We start from the raw sequence: 24,258 nt of genomic DNA, 5'->3' as shown, positions 1-24,258 counted from the left end.
CCTCCTAAAATTTTTATCACATCGAATGTTTAGATACTAATTAGGAGTATTAAACATAGACTAATTACAAAACCAATTGTACAGATGGAGGCTAATTTGCGAGGTGAATCTATTAAGCCTATTTAGTCCATTATTTGACAGTATGGTGCTACAGTAAACATGTGCTAATGATGAATTAATTAAGCTTAATAGATTCGTTTTGGGAATTAGCCTCCATCTGTGTAATTAGTTTTATAATTAGCTCATATTTTAGTTCTTTTAATTAATCTTCAAATATTTGATGTGACATGAATTTTAGTCGGGATTAAATAGATAGAAATATCCATTTTGGAGTACGCAAATAGAGTACGAGGAGCGCGGGAGCTCGCAAGGCGGTGCCTGGCAGGCGGCTGCCTGCCTGCTCTCCCTGGAGCAGGAGCACACTGCTAGCAGCTTTACGCCTTGCAAGGGACGCATCGGAAACCGCACAATAAATTTCGCGCCTTCCGAGAAAATACAGTGCCGCGCGCACCGCATGCCGTATCTTCTCTTTTTCGACGTGCTTCCTACACCCACTGGCTACTGCGGTGCCTGTGTGCATGGGCTCTAGGCCTATAGCTTCCCAGCATAGCCGCTTGACCTTCAAAGCTCGACCCGGCCGATCGAGACGAGATGCCAGCACGACGACGACGGAGGAGGGACGAGATACGGGACGACTAAATCCGGCAATTTCTTGCTTTTGCACTGCCACCACAAAGTGTCGATCGATCGGTGATCGGAGAAAATTACTGTATACTTGCGCTGCTGGTGAGTGATGAAACGAAATCATTCGCACGTACTGTACGCACTGCATGCATCGATCAAGCAGAGGAAGAGGCAATTCGGAGGGTATGTGTATGTATCCGGGAGGGCATCTTCTCCTGGCTGACGCGTGGAAGAAAGAGGTATGGCTGTGTCAGAAATTAAGCTAGTGGAGTAGTTAATGGAATCATGTTACTTCCGCTTAAACAATAGCATGTGCAGGACTGCAGTACCAAGGTCCTTCCAACGTCTTTTCTTATATCACAAGTATTTCACGTTTTTCCCTCGTAAACAATTCACAGCACAAAGTAACAATTCTTTTATTGCTAAAAATCGTTTCATTATTTCCATCATTAACAAATTTACAGACAAAAACCTTTAAAATTTCTAATTCATATTTTTCTAAAAAAAATGCATGCGCATGTTTAGTCCCAATTCTAAAAATTCATCCACAAAAATCAAATAAAATGTCTTGCATCACCAAGAATGTTCATGAACACATCATAGAATTACAAATTACAGCGACAAAACCAAAATCACGAAAAGATTTATTCACCCGTGTGCATCCTGGAGCATCAACGAGCAATGTTGCACATCATAGAGGGCGACATGGACGGCCAAAGGCCCAAAGGCAGCGGCGGTGTCTCGAGCTTCATGATGTTGGCATCTTCCAGCATGGGACGGCTCACCGTCAGGACTTTCATACGTCGTCGGGATCCGAGCGGAATCGTCGCGCGCTACTGCCGGGATCCATGGAAGCCGGTGCTCCTCCCTCACGGATTGTGCCACGGCCACCATGGCATCGTCTAGATCCGAGCACGCGGAGGCGGGGAAGTCTGTCGGCGGCTCCCTGACGACGGGGAAGTCCGAGGAGGCCCTTTCCTCCATGGATGAGGCGTCAAGTCCCCATCGACGCCCGGCTGACGCGAGCGCCGGACCGGATCTTGCCTCCGCGGTGTCAGGGAAGATGGGGAGGGCCTCCATCCTTAATTGTCATGCCGGCGTCGATTGCATCGCTGGAGTTGAAGGAGAGGCGAGAGAGGATTTGAGAGGAGGGAGGATTTCTCAGGAGAGAGAGACGCGGCGGTTGTGCGGTAATTAAGGAACAGTAATTTTCCCCCTCCGATCTCTCACCTCCCTTCTAATTCTGCTTGCATCTCCTCTCGTTGATTTGAAAATCGACGGCAGCTCAAAACAACCGCCGCGGCAGTTGCCCTCCGGAAGGGATATTCGTCAAGGAGACCAAAGTGTTGTGTCCCCAGGTCACCAAAATCCTAAAGTGCTGATGACCTCTCCGAGTCAATCGACTCACTAACAACGCACGAATTAACAATCCCGACCAATTACAGTACACCACATACTAGCTAGGCAGAAGAACGGAAAGACGGCAACGATGCCATGCATGCCTGCCTGCCTAGAACTGGGGCAAAGGGTGGGCCGGCGGTCCGCGAGTGGACGTCGTCTGGGCCCACAAAGCCATCTCAGGCAGCAGCGGCGCGTGTTGCCCCACATGGCCGCCGCCGCTCCCAGCACCACCGCCGAGCCCCACGGCCCCGCCACCGTAGGCACCCAGCCCCACAACGTCGCCGGCGCGCGCAGCCGCCGCGGCCTGCACCTGCTGCTGCTGGGAAGAATGATGGAGATGCCTCCCCTCCTCACGGCCCACGCCGCGCCCGTCGCCGTCCTCGTCCTCCGCGCCAGCAGCCGCGGGCAGCCGGTGCACCTCGGCGCTGCCGAACGTGGCGGCCACCAGCACCACCCCGTCCGCCGCCATCATCTCCCCGGCCAGCGTCCCGCCGATCACCTGCCCGCCGGCACCCGCCAGCGACACCGAGAACGGCTGCGGCGGCGGCGACGGCGCGGCCACCGCCCCCTCCGTCGACGGCAGCACGGTCCCGGACAGGGACAGCACCTCGAACCGCCCGTGCAGCGTCACCGTGGACGCGGTCGAGGGCGAGGTAGCCAGGCGCAGCCTGACGGCGGCCACCGCGCCGCGGCCGCAGAGCACGGACACGCCCACGCGGCGGCGGCGCGCGAACGCGGCCACCGCGGAGACCACGTCGCAGCCCGGCGCGAGCTCCAGCACCACGGGGCGCATCGCGCCCTCGCTCTCCAGCGTCACCACCACCGGCGGCTTGGGCTTGTTCTTGGACCCTGGAGGACGGCCCCGCAGCTTCCTCCCCGTCACGGGCTCCGCCGGCAGCGCCGGCGCCGGGGCAGGCTCGATCAGCTCCGCTCGGGACGATGCACCCTCATCGGCCATCGGATCGATCGAACGCCGCACGAGCTTATATACAGGAAGCAAACTTTTAGCTGGTACAGTAGTATGAATAGTAAAATGGCTCCAAACTCTTGGCTCTTGCAGTTCAGCAGTAGAGCAGCCAGTGGGAGCTTAAAATATGTGAGGGCTATAGACTAGCAAGGTGTGGGGTTTTTGAAGAGGAGGGAAGCGCGACGCTGTACGGTGGCGGGCGAGCGGTCAGCGGTGATCGGCACCGTCGGTTTCCCGTGCTCACGACTCTCGGTGGCGACCGATGCGTGCCGAGACGTCCAATCCGACGACGCCGTGGGCTCGGTAACCGCCGCCTGCTCTGCCGCCTTTCGCCATGGGTCTCGCGTCTCGGGTCAAATCAGGCGACACTTGCCGCAGCCCCGGTGCAGGAGCGCAGGCTGAGCAACGGGGCTCCTGGTGTGGTCAAACGCAGTTAAAGGCCGGTGGCAACTGGCAAGAACGGTTGCCGCGTGAATCATGGCTCCGCCTGCATAGCATTGCACCACTGCTGCGGTTTCTCCACTGAGATGGGCTCCGCCCGCTATCGCTTTTCTCCGGCGAGCCACGAGCAACCGGCAACGGGCAATCGTGTCCAGGCTTTGCGGCTTGGAGTTGGAGACCAGATCAACTGCATTTCTCTCAACTTCAGCGAATGATTAGGGCCAGTTTGGTGCGTGCGTTACCGTAGCGACGAGCCGAAACGCGAATCAAGACCCAGAATGAACTACAAAAGAGGAGTCAGAAAAAACTGACTTCCCCGGCTCCAGCTCCTCCTCGCTATAATAATGCTACACGAGTGCTACAGGAGGAGGAACCGCACCAAATTAGTCCTTACTCCATTAGGTTTGAACGTAATTTCATATGCCAACGAGAAATCAAAATGGACTGAGACCATGTTTGGAGGGGGTGCTAAAGTTTAGCATCCCACTTTTATCCCACTTTTAGCATTTTTTAGCACTTGTGGTGCCAAACAAGGGTGCTAGACAGCTAAAGTTAGGTGCTAAAGTTTCACACCCCCTTTCCTTTAGCCCCTCCAAGGGGTGCTAAAGTGTGTTAAAAGTGGTCCCCGGTCCCATTTTTTTCCTTGGTTGCCCCCCTTCCTGCACTCCCTCTCTCTCTCCTCCCCGCCACGCCGCCTTCGCTCGGCCCCGTCGCCTCCGCACCCAGCCGCAAATCCCCACCTCTCCATCCCTCCCTCCCTCCGTCCCCACTCCCGCTTCGCCGCCTCGCGCTCTCCGGCGTCCCTCGCGGCAGCTCCGTCGGCAGAGAAGAGGGAGGCGACAGTGGGGCTAGGCCGCGCGAGGAGATCGTGGAAGTGGGGTGGCGGTAGGGATCCGGGCAGGTGGAAGGAGGCGCGCGGCGAGGCGAGCGCGTCCGGCAACGCGCTGGCGCCGGCGGCAGTGTGGGTGAAGGCAGCACGGAGGAGCTGGAGGGCGAGCGTGGCAAAGGCGAGGGTCTCCTGCTCCCGCTACTCGTGCACGGGAGGGGTTGGTGGGAGGTCGTGGGGTCCGTCTCCAACAAGTGTCCTGCCGTGTTGGTTTTGGTTGAGATCTCGGGCTTGATCCGTGCTAGGCACCGCGACGAGGAGCTCCAGCCCCAATAGCGATAGCGAGCGAAGGCAAGGGTCGGCAGTCCGGCAGCCAGGGAGCGGTAGCCGACACGGACCGGACGCGGTGGGGAAGGCGGCGGGGGAGCGGTGGCCCCGCGTTCTGGCTCTGGAGATTTGTGTGGCAAGAACAGGAGACGAGAAGAAAGAGAACAGGAGAGAATGAGAGAGAACAATGCAGTTGAATGAAGGGGTAAATATATATTTTGCAAATCAAGGTGTTAAAGTTTAGCACTGTATCTAAACATTTGAGGGGACTAAAAACTTTATCTATGAGTTAAACTTTAGCATCCGGTTCCAAACAGGATCTACGTCTAATTCCCAGGATGCAACAGCAGACCCGTGGCATTTGGGCATCCGAAGGCGGCAGGCCCGCAGCTGGAACACGAACACCTACTGTCTGCTCCGGTGTTCCCGTTGGATGGCTGCGCGCTCCGGTCCTGCTGCGGCGCACAGTCCACTTCGCCTCGACGCGCAGTCGCCCACCCGTTGGTGGTGGCAAGTGCAGGGTCAAAAGGCTGAAACATAGAGCAGCCCGTAGACGACACAGCAGAGCTGAAAAAGTCTGAGGCTGTAGTCTTCCTCGTGGCCTGCGGCATGAGGCTTCGCGTGCTCCATTTCTGCAGAAAGAGGATACTGTATGACTGCAACTCATTACCAGCTGCATCAGTAAACGGCCTGCCGCCGCATTCCTCGAGCTGTAGCTTTGGACCATCCACCGCGGATTATGAAAGATAGCTAAGGCCCGTTTGGATCGGATTTTGATTACAGATTGTTAGGCCCTCCTCAACAGTATCAATTGTGGGGATTTATAACCTAGAATCGGTCGATTGTGGAAGCCGAAGCATATTAGATTGTAAGAATTGGATATTATTTTTACTGATTTTGTTTGGGAAACTACTCGTTGCACCAATTAGCAAATCTTTTTCTTTTTTATCTTTACTGACATAGGATTTTTTTTATAAAAACGCCCACGTCTTATACCTGATTTATATTTGATAAAGTTATTTGTCGTGGAAGCTGCCCACCAGGGTTTGAGTTCTCGACTCGACACCGGTGCTCGTATTTTTTCTGGATCTATTTCAGGATTTTACCAATTATATTCTTTCAGTGGCAGGCGACGTGCCCGTCGACAACGAGGCGCTAGTGGGTGACTTCGTCAATCTCGAGAATTTGCCGGTTCAATCTTTCGAAGGTGCTCATAGAGGTAATATTGCGTGCGTGTATGTGAGCGTATGCGGCTATACGGTGTGATTCGAAAAAAAAATAACCGGTAAAAGGAATCATGCAGCAAAATTCTATCAGTGGTAGGCGACGTACCCGTCGACAGCGAGGTGCCAGTGGTGACTTCGTTAATCTCGAGGATTTACCAGCTCAATCTTTCGGAGGTGCTTATAGGGGTAGGATTGCGTGTGTGTACGTGAGGTGTATGGCTATATTATAATCAAATTTGCAAAGTCTTCCCCGTCATCGCATTCATGGATAGAAGGATATTATTTCTTTTGGAGAAAACTCGGCAAATATTGGCCTAAAGCTGCTAATGGGCCTTTGTTATGTGGACGCGCAAGGCTGGCTGGTTATATACCAGTGGTCCAAATTACTGCTAAAAAGCGGGCTACCACATAGTGGCATTACCCCCTTGTTTTTCTCAGACGCGCACGAGGGAGGAGAGGAGCGTGGATCCTGTACAGCTTTCGGTAGCCAGTTAGCTATTTGACTTCTGGTGGTTGAGATCCGTGCACGCGATATTATCCATTGGATCCTCCTCAAACCCTAGCCCAAGCCCAAGCCCTGCGCCACCCCCGTCTTAGGTCCCGCCGCCACCCCAGCTCGCGTGCCGCCTCGGGCCGAGCGCGTCGCTGCAGGTGCGCCGGCCGAGCCCGCTACGTGTCGCTGGCCGCGGGGCTCCGTGTGTCGGGCTGAGCGCGCTGCCGCACCTGGGGGCGCCGCCCGAGCGTGCCACGCGCCGCCAGCAGCTGGCCACGGGCTGCGCCGCCTTACCAGAGTTGGAGAAGAAGACTATTTTTTTAAAAATGTTGAATCTTGTTTGAAAAAATGTTGTATCGGGTTTGTTCAAATGTTGAAGTAGGAGGTGAAAGATGTTGAAAGTAATTATTTTTCTAAAAATATTGAAATATAGTATTTTCAGAATGTTGATCTATTTTTTGAAATGTTGAATGTAATCTTTTGATATGTTGAATTTATTTATCTATAAGTTAGGCCTACGAGTCTTAAAGCCATGTTGACGCGGAGAACGACCCAGATGGCGGGTAAAGGCCTGAGATGGGCTAGAGAATGGGCCACCCACCTGCAGGGGCAGAATTCCATGAAGTGCGCAGCTGATGAAGTCACGCTCTCGTAGGCCGCTCTCATCATCGGAGAGGTTCCCTTTCTCTGTTCCGTCGGGCCGCCTTCGGCCGAGGACGAGCCGGCGGCTGCCAGACTGAGGGCCCGGGTAGCCACCTCTGCTGCGCGTTTGACTAATCCGTGACACTCCTTTTCCTTTGTATAGTATCCGATATCGTCGGTGCGCACTCAGATATCGTCGGCACTCCTCTGCTCCATGACCAAGCTGGCAGCCGTCAGCTAGCCCGAGCTTTTCCATTCCCAGCTGACAGAGCCGAGTGGTCGGCTCCGTATTTATTGGGACGGGGGTTCCCTTCCCCTTCCGTCCTCGCAAGCCATCCGGACGATCCCCGATCCCCGAGCACACTCGACGTCGACTCCTCGACTCCCAACTCCCAAGTCCATGGAAGCTGCGGCGGCGAAGCCCGTCCTCCGCGTGGCCGCCATCTGCGGCTCCCTCCGCAAGACCTCCTTCAACCGCGGCCTCCTCCGCGCCGGTACGCCTCCCTTCGCCGCCTGCTGCTCTTCGCTTCGCTAGCTCCTCGTGCCAACTCACATCTTCGTATCGACCCGGCAGCCGCGGAGGTGTGCGAGGACTCCATCCCGGGGCTGCGCGTCGACCAGCTCGACATCTCCGACCTCCCCATCATCAACACCGACCTCGAGACCGACGGCGGCTTCCCGCCCGCAGTCGAGGCCTTCCGCGCCAAGGTCTGCCAGGCCGACTGCTTCCTCTTCGGCGCGCCCGAGTACAACTACTCCATCGCAAGTACGTTTCTAGCCCTGTCCTCGTTTCAGATCTCTTGCCTGCTTCCTCCCCCTCGGATCGGATTTCGATTCGGGACGTATTTTGGTCCCTGAAAACTGCAATTCAATTGGCGATGTTCCACTTCAATAGTTCAATTCAATTGGGGAATATGTTTTGGTTTCATTGAGCAATGAAGTCATCACGAAGATCAATTAAACAGAGCGATGCAAATTACAGGTTACGCACTACTGAACTGTAGCTCAGAGGTTCAGGTCTTCATGTGCATTGCTGCAAAATTAGGTTCCCATCTGGTTGTCATGGTGCACAATGGGTGGGACCGATTTCATCCCCAGTTCACATGTTGCACAGTTATTGGAATGGGTTGGTTCATCTAGTTCTTTGAGAAACAGGATTTACAGGACCTTTGAGGACAGTCCAGGTATAGTGTGTCGGCCATAATCAAATTCCTACACTAATTGAGAAAAATTAGGGGTATTTAGCCTTTAGCAAAAGCATGTCTCCATGATGTGTTGGCTTTTTCCTTTATTCCTTTCTTGCCAAAACACTGCCAAGAAAAAGGAACACCTCATTATTCTTTCCTTCAGACTTTCTGCTGAATATAATCTTTAGTTTAGTTTCTCAGATTACTGTATGCTACTACATTGGCATCCCCTTTGCCCCTGAGGCCTTGAGCAGAAGAAAGCCCATTCCCAACCTCATGGCTGTTCCATGTGAATATGACAACTTCCAGTTTATTAGTGCCCAAGATGCTTGTTATAGCACCTAATCTAATTTAGTATAATGTTTGCACATATCTATGCTGCTTTGGCATGCATAGTTACATCCCGTTATCCAGGAGATGAATCTAAGTTGTCATTCCAAAGCCAATCAGTTTCACTTCCAGAAATTCAACCAGTGTTTTAACATATGGAGTGTGACCTTGAGCTATATCAGTATCCCACTCGTTTACCGCCCATGTATACTCTATATTTTAAAGAACACGGCACTTAACATTGTTCAACATCATTTGCGCCCCATCTCCTTCTTTACATGTCCGCCTGTAATGTAGATTGTAATATATTCTGTGATGCCGAATAATACTTCGCCTACCATGCAGTCAAGAGTGAAGCTAGGACACTGGTATTATATGATTGCTCGTTTGTTCATCTTATGCAGCTGTCCTCTTATAGATAGATAACGGTTCACAATTGTGTGGCAAACCTTGTATCGGATTTTGTGCACCAATGTCCTTCTTTATAAAATAAACACATCAAGCTTTTTCATGTTTGCAAAATCCTGTAGTAGTGTCTGTATTATTGTATTTGTGCCTGTGACATAACTAAAATTAGTTTCTAAATATGTTCTTGTTATAACTTGTTTGTCAGGTAATATGTAATGTGTGCAATGTTAACCATGCAGTTGATTGATATTGATTCCACATTGTCATGTGCTTCTACGTGTGCCTCTTCATTTGTCTGATCATGAGTACATTTTTTTGGTTGACATTTTCATAAATTGCATTTGTGAACTAGTCTAATACTGACATGAGTAGTCCATTGCATAAATCATGTTGATGTAATAAAGTGTCCAAAACTACTCAAGTCGATCTACGTTTTATATATGTTTTATGCTTGCTTTACATGGTTTGTGTTACAATTGTAGCCCCCCTGAAGAATGCACTTGACTGGGCATCTAGAGGAAAGAACTGTTGGGCAGACAAACCTGCTGCGATTGTCAGTGCAGGAGGTGGCTTTGGAGGAGGGAGATCACAGTACCATCTCCGTCAGGTTGGGGTATTCTTGGACCTTCATTTCATCAACAAGCCAGAACTGTGCGTCCAAGCATTTCAGCAGCCACCAAAGTTTGACAATGATGGAAATCTGATTGACGATCAAATCAGGGAGAGGCTGAAGCAAGTGCTCTTATCCCTTCAAGCCTTCACACTCAGGCTCCAGAAGGACTGAATCAACTCAGGACCCTTGCAGTCTGTGCTTCCCTTAAGAAGTGTTTATGACTTCAGTGTATCACATACCATGCTTGGGATTGGGACCTGTAATGCATTGTGGACAGCCTGAAAATTGTAATAAACCCCTGGAGAAATATTCTCCTTTTATGCAGATTATTGAAGATTGGACCACATCTGAACATTCTAAATATTGTGTTTACCTTTCCCAGAGACTTGACACCTTCCCTTTAGTGCAGCAATTTTACATTGCTTACCATATTGGTCATGCACACTTCTATGTTCTTTGTTATGGGCAGTCGGTTGGGCTGACTGGGCCTTTTGGGCTGCTTCAATGTGCAAATTTTGTAATTTTAATATTTTTAGCAACATTACTTTTCAATAGCCACTTGGTAAATTTGGCGTTTTTATGATTAAACAGCTGAAGTTAGGCTAAATTTCGTTATTATACAACCACAGTTATGTAAAATCTCATCTGAATGGGTACTGCAAATCACATAATTCTGTATTTTTTTCTCTGCAGGTATTGAATTCCATCTTATTAAATTTCCATCGTGCATTATCTGGTTTTGATCATATTGCTTGGGGGCCTGCCGTACTACCATGAAGTGGTAAGTAATATTTTTGACAAAAGCCAAATGTGTCCCTTTTGGTTTCGATTAAACTGTTTATATTGCTTGTGCAGGTGCATACTGCAGCATGAATATGACATACAAGGCAACTTTGCACCAAAACAAGAAGTAAAAGAAGAATATAGGTTTGGCAGAAGTTGAATTCATGGACGAACTGAAGAAACTGTCAAGATTTGACAATGTGATAGCAAGAGGTACTACAGTATTCCAGCAAGGACATCTTGTCTACAACCTGTACATGATTGTGATTTTGGCATTCACGATTGGGAGCTTGCTGATTATGCCGTTGTGAAAGACTGACTGCAGAAAGTTGTCTTAGTTCATACTGTCGTCATGTGACAAGAGTTAGGTGAGAATAGTTAGGCCTGGATGCCGTACCTTTTCTTCTGGCTTATTGGACAAGGACAGCATTTCGGAAACTGAAAATTGCCAATGAATCGCTTGTGCCATTAAACATTCAGCAGATCACTAAAGTATACAAACAGATATCAGTAGTAATGCCTTAACTGGCTTGTTGATTCTTATGCAGGGTTCGACGCAGGAGGCAATGAGTTCCAGAGAGCTGCAGAGTTCCAACGAGCAGAGCCACCTGTATGTATCCACCTCCATTTGGAGCTTCTGCCATGGCGCTTCGCAGAAGTTGGGAGTCCATCAGCGTTATGCGTCAGTGTGGACTTCTGGAAGCACTCGTTGCTGCAAAAGAAATGACCGACACGGGACCCCTTTGAGCTCTCAAATCATGCAATGCTAAAGACCAAAGTGGCTTGGGACCTAATCCAACCGAACTCCCCCCTCTGGTTTCTGTGAAGGCAACCCTTCACTTTTTCAACCTCTGCTGGACTTGCAGGACACGGCGTGGTGTGAACAAGCGTGACAGGCACGCACGCACGACCCGACCGACCGAGGACCAACCGTTGCTCATTGCTGCTGCACAATGTATGGAGGCACCAGCTGCTGCCACTTTGCCACTGCTCTGTGTCCATTAGCTTGCTCTTCTTTTGCAAGGTCGTTGTTGCCAGTTGACAGTTGCCGGAGTAGTGGCTAAGCTCATCATCACTGGACCCATGGCCAGGGAAAGATGTTCTTGGGCTTGTTTGGCGTCGTGTATCACGGCCTCTACCACCATCCCTTCCACTTGTTTCATGTAAATGGGAGACCACAGAGCATGGAAAATAGTTGCACGGTTCACCACTCGATCTGGTATGATCACTAGTCAACAGTGAACGCCGGAGTGCTGGTCCCTTGAAGAAGTATCTGAAATTTCGTGGTTTTCCACGGCCTTCCTAGATCAGTACTGTGTATTAGTAAGTGGCACGCGTTGATCACAATTGCTAGTATTTGACTAATTGCCAAGCTAGCATGGCGGCCAGTTAGTAAGCTGCTGAAGGGCTAACGAACGAACCACCACAACCACTGCAGTATAGCTTACCAAATAATCTCAAAAGGGTAGAATGCGACGAGTTCAAGTGAGGCCTAACTTTTGGCTTTACTCCCGTGTTTTGAGCATGTCATTATGCAGAAGTTTCATGGCTTTCAGCTACTACTTAAACATGCTGTCCTAATAAGATCATCTTTTACTCTCGATCGTGTTTCATGCTGGGTTACTGTCATAGGCCAGGATCTTGCCACCCTTTTACCTGATAGATATGAAAAAAGGATGATGGTGGAGGGCAGGAGCGATTGGTGTAGTGGTCGTTCAATCACGAAAACAAAGTCGTTATCTGGAAAAGGAGTAGAGTAAAAGCATTGTAACGTCATCAGATTTTAGCATCTCGAATTTGGTGACGGCAGCATATGCACTCGATTTTTTTTTATATGGGAAGACTAGAAATGCATGATGCTTCTCTCGAACCATTAGCCAGTCTCATATTTTGCTTTTATTAAAAAAATAAAATCAAAACCATTGGTCAGTCAGTAAAATAAAAAAAAATCGTGCGTGTATGGACGATGATGTTTGTGAGACAGACGACTCGTCGGCGGTTGGTGGTGGCGCTTGATGCTGGGTTGGGTGGCCTTCACTTTCGATGTTTAATCTGCAAGTGTGCTCCAGCCAATCTGGTTGACAAAGGCCTCGACCGGCCGATTTCTACGCCACCACTCGCCTCTCACTCTTGTCTGAAGAAAATCCCGGCCGCGTCCACTCGTATAGTAGTGTTTCGCACCCTTCCTTTCAACGCGTCGCCACACCACGCCTACGTGCGGCCGGTGTGCCGGAGACGTCGCCGCTCTGCCGCCGGACATGCCTGCTGCAGATCCCAGGCCAAGTTGCGACTCCAGGACGGACGAGCTAGACCTGCATCGTACGGCATCTGAATTATGCTAGTGCTAGCTTGGCTTCTAGAAGGCCAACTGTGCTAGGATGCAGTGTGGTGTGGAATCCACAAGCCACTGCCATGCATGGTTGTGTTTATTTGGATCCAGTTCGGTTCATTTTTAATATTTTTATACATATGATGTATACTTTCCTAGGAAGCTAACCTTTTGGGCTCAACATTAAGAGGCTGGAGTTGATATTACATACTCCATTTATTTCAAATTATAAGTTATTTCCACTTTATTAAAGACTCAAATTATTTTATGTTTGACCAAAACTATAGAGAATCATAAATCTTTATGGTACCGAATTTATATACTATGAAAATATATTTAATGAAGAAACTAATGGTACTGGTATCATGAATATTAGTACTTTATTGTATAAATTTGGTCAAACTTGAGATGTTTTGACTCTCCAATAAAATTGGAATGACTTATAATTTGAAACGGAGGGAGGACGTCTGTTACTTCCCCAGCAGCAGCAATCTTATTTTGGAGTTGTCCAGCCGCTAATTAATTAACCTGATTGCTGAATGGATTCTCCAAGAGATCTTGATCGAGCCTTAAAAAACGTTGTTCATCAAAAAAAGAAAAACGTTGTTGTCGTCTCCCACATCAACGGAGACGCTACTCTACACTAATTATTATATGTTTATATGCAGCGATGATGTATCTCTTGTCTAGATAAACGCACGCAGCATTATCTAGCGTAACAACTGCATGACAGTGAAGCCGATGCGAGCGTGTGGACAAGCGCAAGGGGGGCGACGAAAAGGAGCTCCTCCAAGTTCATCGATGGCTGCGGTGTGCGAGCTACGTGATGATGTGTGAGCACTAGCTGGGAGGGGTGGGTAGTTGGGCCTCTCTTCTCATGTGGCCCCTGCCCTTCTCATTCGCCTCACCGGCCGGCCGAGCCGAACCTCTTGTGGAGCTGTGGTCTGATGGTCTGTGGTCTCTCTCACACGGTCAGAGACACACACACAGAGCGAGCATCCCGGGTTTCTTGGTCACCTACTCCCCGCCTGACTTTTGGAAGGGCGCAAGCTGTTGCAAGAACACAGCAAGAAGCAAAGCAAGCAACAAGGGGAACAAGGCCGCTTGCTGAGCTACAAGTTACGGTCCAGGCTTTTGGAGCCCGTTGCCTGCCGGTATCTATTGTACAGATAAAGACACACGAGAACAGTCATATAGCATACACCTGGAGGACTGGACCTGGTGTGGAAGCAAGGCATCCTCGCCCTTTGGAAAAATCCAGACGCATGCACAAGGGCTTCCTCTTGCAACTACTCTCTACTCCTACTACCGGCCACTCCACCTTGCCCTCGCGTGCACAGCACACACCGTCTATACTGCTGCTACTGCTACCCTTGCAAGCTACAAAACTTTGCGTCAAGCTTTGCATCTCGGCCTCCTCAAGGCACCAAACCAACATCTTCCTCTTCTTCTTCCAGCCTCTCTCCACGATAACTGTGAGTAGAACATTCCTGCTGCCCTGTCCAGGCTCTGTTTTGTTGTCTGCTACTGTTCCAATCCTTTGAACTTTCATCCGATCCATTCAGTTTGTCCTGGATTACCAGGCCAGGATCATCATCCAAGAAGCCAAGGAATCCGATTGATTCCTTTGATGGAGTCGGCGAGGTCTCGGTACGAGCGGCCGGACGAAGGCGGCGGAGCAGAGGAGGGGAGCAGCAGCCAGGTCGCCGAGCAGGAGGAGGTCCCCTGCGTGCTGGACATCTACATGCACCACGCGCGGGGCATCCACAACATCTGCATCTACGCCAACCAGGACGTGTACGCCAGGTTCGCGCTCACCTCGTCGCCCGACGACGACGCGTCCCTCTCCACGCGCGTCGCGGCGGGGGGCGGCGCCAGCCCGCGCTTCGACGAGCGCCTCCCGCCGCTGCGCGTCCGACCCGGGAGGGTCGCCGTCGACGTGCTCAAGTGCGAGGTTTGGATGCGCAGCTGCGCCAGGCGGATGCTCGACGACCAGCTCCTCGGCTTCGCGCTCGTCCCGCTCGCCGCCGTCGCGGCCGCCGCCGGCGCGCGCCTCAACGACCGGGACTTCGAGCTCTCGTCCACCGACCTCTTCCACTCGCCCGCGGGGACCATACGGCTCTCGCTCGCCCTCCGCTCCGGGGTCCCCGGCGACGCGTGCCCGCCGCCGGACCGCGGCGCCGAGCCGTCGATCGCGTCGGAGGTCGTCATCCTCCAGCCCCCGCCGCCGCCGCCCGTTGACTACTCGAGGATCGAGTTCGATGACCTCAAAGTGGACCGAGAGAACCAAGCCATGGCCGTCCAGTACCTGCCGTTCTTGCACCTCGGGGAGACGCCGCGGCCGCCGGTGGTGGCCATGGAGGACGCCGAGATGAGCACGAGCCCGCGCGGGGAGATCAAGGCAGCGTCCTCGGACGCCAGCAAGAACGCCTCGACGACCAGCACGGTCAGCGACGACAGGGCGGTCTCTGCTTCCGCCGGGGCGGTAGAGAAGCCGGTCGACGAGGCCACCACGGTCCCGATGTCCTGCCGCTCGCCGGACACGCCGACGTCCTGCAGCGGGGAGAGGGCCGACGACGTGTTCAAGTCGCCGCTGGGGGGCATCGACATGGAGGCGGAGCAGAGCGCGATGCAGCGGCAGATCATGGAGATGTACGTGAAGAGCATGCGGCAGTTCAGCGAGTCGCTGCCCAAGGTGCAGCTGCCGTTGGAGCTTGACGGTGTCGTCGTCCAGAAGGAGGAGAAGCCTGACGACAAGGTGATCCACATCCAGAAGCAGCAGGTGAAGAAGGATGGGGCGAGGGTGTTCTACGGGAGCAGAGCTTTCTTCTGAACAAAATCTGCAGAGAGGAAAAATGCACGCAAAGAGCAATCATCGTGCCGCTTGGTAATCAGGTTTTGCTTGCCGATTGATGTTGTTAACTTAATTCATTTGATCATAATAAAAAAGGTACAAATCACATCCTGTAATGTAGTTGAGACTTGAAGAGTAATAGATGGACTAAAATTTTGCGTGACCAGTGTAAGTAGGCTTTCAGTCTTCAGAAACTCGACTCTGGGAAGCCAGATAAGAGTGTGAAGTTTGTGCATTAGCAACAGAGCGTGTGACACGGCAAGAGTTTGAATCAAAGCTACTGCCTAGGGTGTTAACCGGACCTGTTCACGTGTACCAAAGGAATGAAGGATTTCAGATATCTGCAGCTCCCTTTTTTTTTTATGGGAAAAGCAATATCTGCAGCTCCTGATCCTGATGAAGGCATCATGCGTTTCTCTTCAGCTTACAGAGCTTCCAGACAAAGTGACTTCTGCATTATTCTCTTCAGGTCTGGTTTTGTTTAAGAAGCAAGCAACCGGTTGGTGATTAAATTAGCCGCTTTGTTCCGGTAAAAAAAAAATTAGCCTCTTTCTTGAACAACGAGTATGCAAAGGCAATCATGCTAATCAATGGATCCAATCGAGCCTAAACTTGGTGCGTCGCAAACTATCTTTTTTAATATGAACCAAGCTGCAAATAAGTAAAAACCGTTGCTATTTTTCTCTTTCTTATTATGGCGACTTGGACGCGATTGGCAACAGCTGCATTTTGGAAATGCCAGAAGTTGCAAAATGAGAAGGTCCAAGGCCCACGGGCCTGCAACGCATCTCAACAACAGTAATCTACATTCTACATTGAGCACTCCGTACAGGCTAGGCCCAGTTAGCATCAAGCGGCAAGCGGGTTCTGACCCAACAGCACGTAGGAAGGCCCGGGTTTTTTTTACCAAACTTTCAGGCCTAGAGCTTTATTGGCCCCCTTTTCCTAGCCCACATTTGACAGGGCAGCACAGCACGCGATTTGATCAATGTAAAAGATTATTTTCTACCAACCTGATGGGACTGTCCTAAAAAAAAACCAACCTGATCGGACGTCTGCCTGACTATTTTCATACGAGTGTACCTGAAATTTTTTTATTCTTTATTCATTCACTAAAAAAATTTACAAGTACTTATTACTATCTAGCTTACTCATTATGTGAAGCAGGAATATTATCGGGTTTTTGTATGTAAAAAAATAACCTGTAGATTTACCGTGGGAACTTTTTTGTTACTAAAGATCAAGCTAAACATATCTACAAAATAAAATCAAGGGAAAATGGTCCAATTTCTTATCTCAAGTAGTCCCTCCATACCATAATATATATTTTTGTTTAAGTCATCGCATTACAAGATTTGTAGTTTTTTGCCAACAGTGTCTTTGCATAAATGGCCAACAGTGGTAAAAAAAATGTGGGTAATGAGTTTGTGGGGATTATATTGTAGGCAATTGCAAAAACTGTAGGAAAAGATGGAAAATTATACTACAAATCCTGTTGGCCACTTAGAAAGATAATACTAATAGTGCTAACACTGTGGGCAACTTCAAAAGAACTGTCGGGAAAGATGTAGATTCTTGTAGTGTCGAGTATCGCTTAAATCTGGATAACTCTGTAGTTTTCTTGTTTGATCTATTACCTGCAACTATGCATTTGACCTGATCTATCCTCTTGCTAAGATAAGTTCTTTCTATTTCTCAATGCCTAAGTGAAGCATAACTTAATACATTATGATTTTTTCATCATTATTTTTTTACACATTTTTATTGTTGGGGTTAATTTATTATTAGATTCCTAGGCTATTACAATAATAACAAAGAAATAACATACATTATGGGGTTGAGCACTCTGTTCGTTGCCACATACAGTGCACCTCGAGAAGAACTAGCGCGGAGTGGCACTGGCAGACTGGCACTCTGGCAGTGATATGATATACTGTAACGGTCGCCTTCGTGCCAGGTGTCGCGAGGAGACGCCACCCCGCACGAGAAGCGGGCGCCCCGGGCACGCGCCGGCACGCGCCATCCCCGTTCCTTCACGCTCACCGCGCGTGTCGCCTGCATGTCGACACCCTCACGCTCCGTGGTTCTCATTCCCCGTCACCGATGCGGCAGCCGCGATTAGACTAATCACCCCCCGCCATTTTTTTAAACGCTAAAGCCGTAGGGTGAGGCTACATCCCCCTGCACCTGCAGGTATCTCCGTCATTACCGTATGCATGTGTACAAGCTGAAATGGCTGGGAAGGACGGTGATGATCTCATATAAGCCTACCAAACTAATGGTGATGATCAGTGCACTAACATATACTAATGGAGGCATTGATCCGATCGGGTCCGTGCATTGCATTTAACTTGTTAGCAGATAGTACTGACCATGACCTTTTGAATCAAAATTTTGGGGGTGCATGCATGGATCATGGTTGTCGCGCTATGTGCATACACTGACCAGATACAACATGCATGGGGGATTAATAAGCTGTTTATGGTTTCAGATGATCACATAGGCATGTAGGGTTGCTTTTGGTCCGACCAACGACTTGCTATACCAATAATTAAAGCAGTAGTAGTCTAGATTTCGTTTATTCAGTTGACCAATAATTATATTGGGGTGCGAGATATGGCTCTCTTTTTTTTTGTCCACAACTAATCAAGCATATGCCATCTCTTCAGGGGGGAAAGGAGAGGGAGAATACCCCTAAACAGCATATGCCTTCTAGAAAACACGCCTCCACAGAGAATTTATAGGTTCGTGCAAGAAAACAATATATGAGTATTATTTAGTATCTTTTGCAGAGGAAAACCAACCTAATAGCACTTTCATACTGCCTTTGTTAACTAGGTTAGGGGTGAGGCTCTGTTTCTTTTTATAACTAATTAACAGCCAGAGGCCCAGTTAATTCACTCATCACGGCACACCGGTTACGCTCCGAGTCTTGGTAATTAATAATAATGTATATTATTAAGAAAGTAATCTCTCTTTGTTATTGTAACTGTTTCATTTTGCTTTATTACTTGTGTGCCACGCTCATTGAATTTCAGCCATCCATTTATCACATGTGGGTAATTTACTAATTAGACCACCGTTTAGGCAAACACGGAGTATACTAAATTAATCTGCATGTGCAGTGAGCTAGCAACCATAGTACTACTAGGATGTACAGCCAGCAAGGGCATAGTACAACCAAATAGCTAGTACAATGACTCAATGAGCAAACGCACACAGTACAATCAGAGGGCAGTGGCCAAAGAAAAGGGAAGTAACCATTATCAACAATATTAATCATAGTACGTTATAAATAACGAATATAACTAAAATGGCATTAATTGTAATATAACTTATATGTTCCCAATTCTCAGGATTCAAACCCCACTCTTCCCCCCCCCCCCCCCCTCATTTGGAATTTTTCAATAATCGTAAGGAAATTTGACTCTAGCGTTTCTTTTTTTCCATAGCAAATATGTAAAAGATAATTATATCTAACCCATTAATAAAAGTTTTAAATATTTTGGACCTATATATCCACCTTATTACACAAGTAGAATAGGCATACCAGGCCCGATTAAATTTTCTTTACCATTCCAAGCCCAAACAAGCATAATGTATAAATTTTGCTAGAAAAACAATATTTTTTTTATAAAAGATGAATTTTACTGCATGCGATAATATGACTCTATCGGATTCGGATGGACCGTTTCACTAAATTCGTTTCTCTTTATGGAGTCATATATACTACATGTTTGACACTGACATCCACCATCTCTCCTGCTATATAAATAGGGAAGTCATCTCTCTGAAACTGCCTAGGCTAATCAAGCTACACACTCAATCAACAAGAGTTAATATTGCTTGCTAACCATCTCTCAATTAAAATTCGAATAGGCTGGCTAGCTAGGTCCCCTCCTCTCTCTTCTTCTTTTCATAGGCTGCCTCTTTCATCCCTCCTGAGATCTCTCCACGAAGAACAGCATCAGCATCACATTTATTCACAGCAGCTAGCAGGCTGGCAACACGCGGCATGGACCACCAGCTCTTCGACGACCCCTTCGCGAGCAGCATCTCGTCGCTGGAGGCGGACATCTTCTCCGCCGGCGGCCAGCTGCCGTCGCCGCCGTGGCCGGACCTCGACCTCGACGACGACGACATCCACGACCTCTCCGCGCCGGCCGCCAACGCCACCTCCTCAGGAGGCTATGGCTCCGGCGGTGGCTCCGGCTCCCACAGGAAGCTCAGCCACAACGCGTACGAGCGCGACCGCCGGAAGCAGCTCAACGAGCTCTACTCCTCGCTCCGCTCCCTCCTCCCCGACGCCGACCACACTGTAATTTAGATAACCCCAACACACGTCGTCCTCTCTCCTGCATGCAAATTAATCAAGAGAACAAGATCTTGACGATGATGTGTGCTCCGTTGTTCTCGACCGTTCTGCAGAAGAAGCTGAGCATCCCAACGACGGTGTCCCGAGTTCTCAAGTACATCCCTGAGCTACAGAAGCAGGTGGACAACCTGGAGAGGAGGAAGAAGGAGCTGACCAACGCCAATTGCAAACCAGGAGTTCTGAACGCGAGCGAGATCATAACTCCCATTGTTTCTGCGACTTGCCTCAACGACACGGAGATCATGGTTCAGGTCAGCCTGCAGAGCAATATGGCTGCCACAACTCTTCCTCTCTCCAAGTGCATAAAAGTGTTGGAGAACGAAGGCCTCCACCTGATTAGTTCATCGACTTACTCCACCTTGGACAACAAGACGTTCTATAGCCTACATCTTCAGGTACATATGACTACTTCTCAAGATGGTGCTGCTAGCTCTTTCCTTGATGTTGATTTTATCTTGGTTCTCTAATTATTTGATTAATATATATACTTGCATTGGCTTGCTAGATGCTACAATCTAACACTTCTACTCATAATTAATACGCTTATTTCATCAGTTGCGTACGTTTTCTTACTTCTTAGATCCGTTGCTTTCACCTAGGCCTCATCTAACAAATATAATCTTTAGCGGATTATTCATTTTGCCGTATACCCTTAATTAATAAGATATTCATCCATAAAGTCTTAGAAAGATGTAGCCCTTTATAGTTAAAACCAGGATCATAGGAGCCACTAGATCTTGCTTAAAAAAAAGAAATATATATAGGAGCCACTAGGTATAGTTCCAAAAGAAACATCTAGGGGCCACTCGCTCGAGTGGTCCATAACTTTTAATTAACAAGGAAAAGGGAGATAACTGAATACTAGTTAGGTTATTTTTGGATCCAGACTCTAGAGTTAATTAGGCACAGTATAAAGCGTGTTAGCCTGAACGCTAAACAACCTGTCACCTATCATTTAGCTATTTCGAGCTAAACGACCATTCATTAAACACTTATTAAACAGGATAAATGGCTGATTAAAGAGACATGGCTAGCCACTGTGTAGCATTTGCACAACGTGGCTAAACGGCCATGTAGGCGAACAATGAATACAAGTGAACATATACACAATAATGGATATAACTTTGTAAATCAAAAGCTACATCAATAATTGTGACACATTAATATTAGTGTATGTGTTAACTTAGAGATCATAATGTTTTCCTTAAATGTTGTTATATAACATTTTAGGGGAAACATACTACTTTCTAGTTGTTTGACAAAATAATAGTCGAATATAATTGCAAAACATGATTTCGCTCTTTTGCATGCTCCCTCTAGCTGTATAAAAATATATGATGGTCGTGCGTTGGCTTACTGAAAATGGTTGCAACATGTGTTTGCCTTATTTATTTCAAACTCATGCAAACATGCCAATTTAAGCTTCAAAATAATTGTAATTTATCTTTAAACTTGTAAAAAACCACAATTTAGATTCGTAGAGGAAGTTTTAAATATTATAATAACAAGATTATTATTGTGGATCTAGATTTTAGAGTAAATTGACTAGCCACACAACAAAAGTGGAATATACAAAATAAGACAATAATGGATATCGCTCTAGTCCATATGTAGTCATTAATAAGTTGAAACAAAAATTTAACTATCTCAAACTCTCAGTTACACGGGACAAGCATATAGTTTCAGTTTGATTGGAGTTTTGATATAGAACGCTAAGCTAAACTGAGCGTGTCACATTAATAGCACTAATAATGCATATAATAGCTTAGAGATCATGTTTTTTGTTCCTTTAGATGTTTTTATATAACACGTTCCGGAAAAACACAATACTTACTAGTTGTTTGATCAGATTATAGTCATAATACAACTATATCCACAAATGAAGTTTAAATATCCTATACTGATAACAAGATTGTTATAAAATGCACACCAAACAATGAAAAAAATCACATCGAAGGCAAATATTTCACATGAAGAAACAAAACTTTGGGATAAAAAGACACAGATACAGAGAGGCAACCAGATCCATTGTATTTTTGTACAATGATATAGGGCACAGAATAGCACATATTCGATAAAGAATGACAAGTGACAAAGCCACAAACAGTGCAGTAGTGCACCTCCACCAGAAAGGTTCAACTATAGGATCAAAGAGAATTTAGATGAGGAGGTTTCTACATCCTAAACCAACTGTACTTCATGATATAATCCAATACTTAAGCTAGTCCTGCTAGGACCCAATAGCAAGTTGATTTATGAGCCAGTCCTCCCAACGAGTCCAAATGATCCGGCCCACTAGGACCGAGGGAAGACTGAAGGTCTTGAAAAGAAGCACCGATAATTTGAATGTAAGAGTCAATTATAGTATTATACTCATCGCCAAGAGAAGAGAAATTAAGTATGGGTTTTATATGAGTACTCAAGCATGATGTAATTAACTGATGTTACTCTGCTATATCCTATATAAGTTTGGAGATAACATTGGTTTATATCAGTTGGGATACAATTCGAGGCTTTGGAATGAAATTAATAACCTATGCAATGCAGACTTTTTCCTTGTAAGAAAATGGAACATATCAGGGCCAGAAAAGCTCATAATATAACTTTAAAATCTCAAAGGCAGCTTGATATATGTCCTACCTTCTACGAGTAATATATTCAAATTCATTCGGCACGACAATAACTAAAACCAAATGGTATTATGTTCTTATCAGATTGTGATATATATAGATCCTCAAACCAAACATGAAATCAGGAGTATGATGACCCATCACCATGCACTTTACTCATCAAACCAAACCACAAGGGCAGGAACCCTGCCATTCATTTCAAAAGGAACTATATATATGGAATAAGATTGAACCTAATTCAGTGTATTTTTCTCTAACAGAATATATCGAAATCTGCTAAGTTAACAAATTAAAGGTCTTGTACTTCCATATGACTAGCTAACAATATTCATCCTTTGAATGTATTGCACTGACAGAGAAGTCAAAGAACGATGAAGGAGGAGTGTCCAGGATTCTGCGATGAATTGGAGAGGATCGTCAGGAAGAAAGCAGGGGCGTAGCTGCAGCGCATGCGTGGTACTCACATACAGCACTGTCTCGTGCATTCGATCCTATAATTAAGCTAAGCTAATAAGGGCATGCGTCTTAGTTTGTAAATGATGGATTATATGTGTTGTCATGTGGAGTGATCGATCGTTATTAGATCGATGGGATGGCTAAAGCATAGGAGTATAATATAGGACTGGCTAATTAAGAGAGATATAGTACTAGTACTAATGCACGCAGATCCATATATACGTGATATAGTGTATGTCCATGTGTGTTTCCTGTTGACATGATATTGTAAACTGTGTCCAAAATGATATGGTGTTCGATCAGTATATCCCTCATCAGACATTCTAGTATTATTCATCATGCACCATCACCTTGATATGAACGCATGCGTGATAACATACCAGCAGTCTTGCTGTGATTGTATATATAGATAATGAATCGAAACACCTAAATCCTTGGCTGAAACGGATAAAATTTTTCATTTGAAAAGGAGATACTAGAATTTTATTACTGAGTTTGTGGGGTCAGATCGCCCGCTACAATATTTTATTTTGAAAAACCAGCAGGAGCACCGCTCATTCATTTACGAAAGGAATCAATAAAAGTTTTATATAGTTTGTATTACATAGAAAGGAAAGAAATTCGGATCTCAACAAAGCACGCAATTATCATTCGATCTCTGCGCAACGCCATCTCCTCCTTGGCCAGCGAAAAACACTTCTCCCAGTTGTCTTGTATTTCCATCGAAAACTCATCTATTTCATTCTTTCCAAATGTTCCACGCTGTGTATAGTACATGATGAAAGCTGCCTTGGTGCATTTTTGTCTTCTGTATGTGTTCACCAAAGAGTTGCGCCACCACCAGTCTGGCAGGGCCTATGTTTATAGGCAGTTAGGCACCGGCGTTGGTTTGTATTATAAACCGGAATTAAAAGAATTTTTACGGATTACGAAATTTAGATCTGGGATTAAAAAATCTGGTCCAATTCGTTTCGAGATTTTTGTTGAGAATCGAAGGTCAGTTTTCTAGGTGCATTAGTGGACCTAGGTGCATTTTCTCGCAATGCAAAAAGCATCTAGCCAGCTGATGCGCTGCGGCGTCAGAAAACGTAACTCGGCCACAGTAGTACTGGATTTTGCATGCGTTTAAGGCCCAATTGTTCACGGCTTCTCGGGCAGACCAGGAAGCATCCGATTCACGGCCCGGTGAGTGAATGAAGGAGGACGAAGCACCCAACCAACTGCACGGACGTTTGCTCTTTCCACGGAGTTTCCTTCGCCGGCCGGATGGATCGATGATGATGCCG

The 24,258-nt window shown here is 47.4% G+C and overlaps 4 protein-coding genes across 5 annotated transcripts; 3 read left to right on the top strand and 1 right to left on the bottom strand.

Moving 5' to 3' along the window:
* Positions 1-2,045: 2,045 nt before the first annotated feature.
* Positions 2,046-3,043, bottom strand: LOC101772189 (AT-hook motif nuclear-localized protein 28). The gene has a single exon (XM_004972295.2). It carries the CDS (start codon positions 3,041-3,043, stop codon positions 2,195-2,197), a length of 849 nt encoding a protein of 282 aa, XP_004972352.1. The 3' UTR covers positions 2,046-2,194.
* Positions 3,044-7,229: 4,186 nt separating this feature from the next.
* On the top strand, positions 7,230-9,937 carry LOC101752880 (probable NADPH:quinone oxidoreductase 1). Its single transcript, XM_004971242.4, has 3 exons — positions 7,230-7,501; positions 7,582-7,773; positions 9,415-9,937. Exons 1-3 carry the CDS (start codon positions 7,408-7,410, stop codon positions 9,714-9,716), a joined length of 588 nt encoding a protein of 195 aa, XP_004971299.1. The 5' UTR covers positions 7,230-7,407; the 3' UTR covers positions 9,717-9,937.
* A 3,735-nt stretch (positions 9,938-13,672) lies between these two features.
* Positions 13,673-15,677, top strand: LOC101786750. 2 transcript variants are annotated; one of them, XM_004971241.3, is made up of 2 exons: positions 13,673-14,132; positions 14,241-15,677. In XM_004971241.3, the coding sequence occupies exon 2, from the start codon at positions 14,288-14,290 to the stop codon at positions 15,488-15,490; it is 1,203 nt and encodes a 400-aa protein (XP_004971298.1). In that variant the 5' UTR covers positions 13,673-14,132; positions 14,241-14,287; the 3' UTR covers positions 15,491-15,677. The 2 variants fall into 2 exon arrangements, with proteins under 2 accessions (XP_004971298.1, XP_004971297.1); XM_004971240.3 differs by having other exon boundaries at positions 14,223-15,677.
* A 3,642-nt stretch (positions 15,678-19,319) lies between these two features.
* On the top strand, positions 19,320-23,293 carry LOC101786076 (transcription factor ORG3). The gene is made up of 3 exons (XM_004971238.4): positions 19,320-19,829; positions 19,940-20,281; positions 22,873-23,293. Exons 1-3 carry the CDS (start codon positions 19,527-19,529, stop codon positions 22,954-22,956), a joined length of 729 nt encoding a protein of 242 aa, XP_004971295.1. The 5' UTR covers positions 19,320-19,526; the 3' UTR covers positions 22,957-23,293.
* The last annotated feature ends 965 nt before the right edge of the window (positions 23,294-24,258 follow it).

This window comes from Setaria italica, chromosome V (assembly GCF_000263155.2).
Source record: "Setaria italica strain Yugu1 chromosome V, Setaria_italica_v2.0, whole genome shotgun sequence".
NCBI lineage: Eukaryota > Viridiplantae > Streptophyta > Magnoliopsida > Poales > Poaceae > Setaria > Setaria italica.
This window is presented reverse-complemented; position numbering and strand designations above follow the sequence as displayed.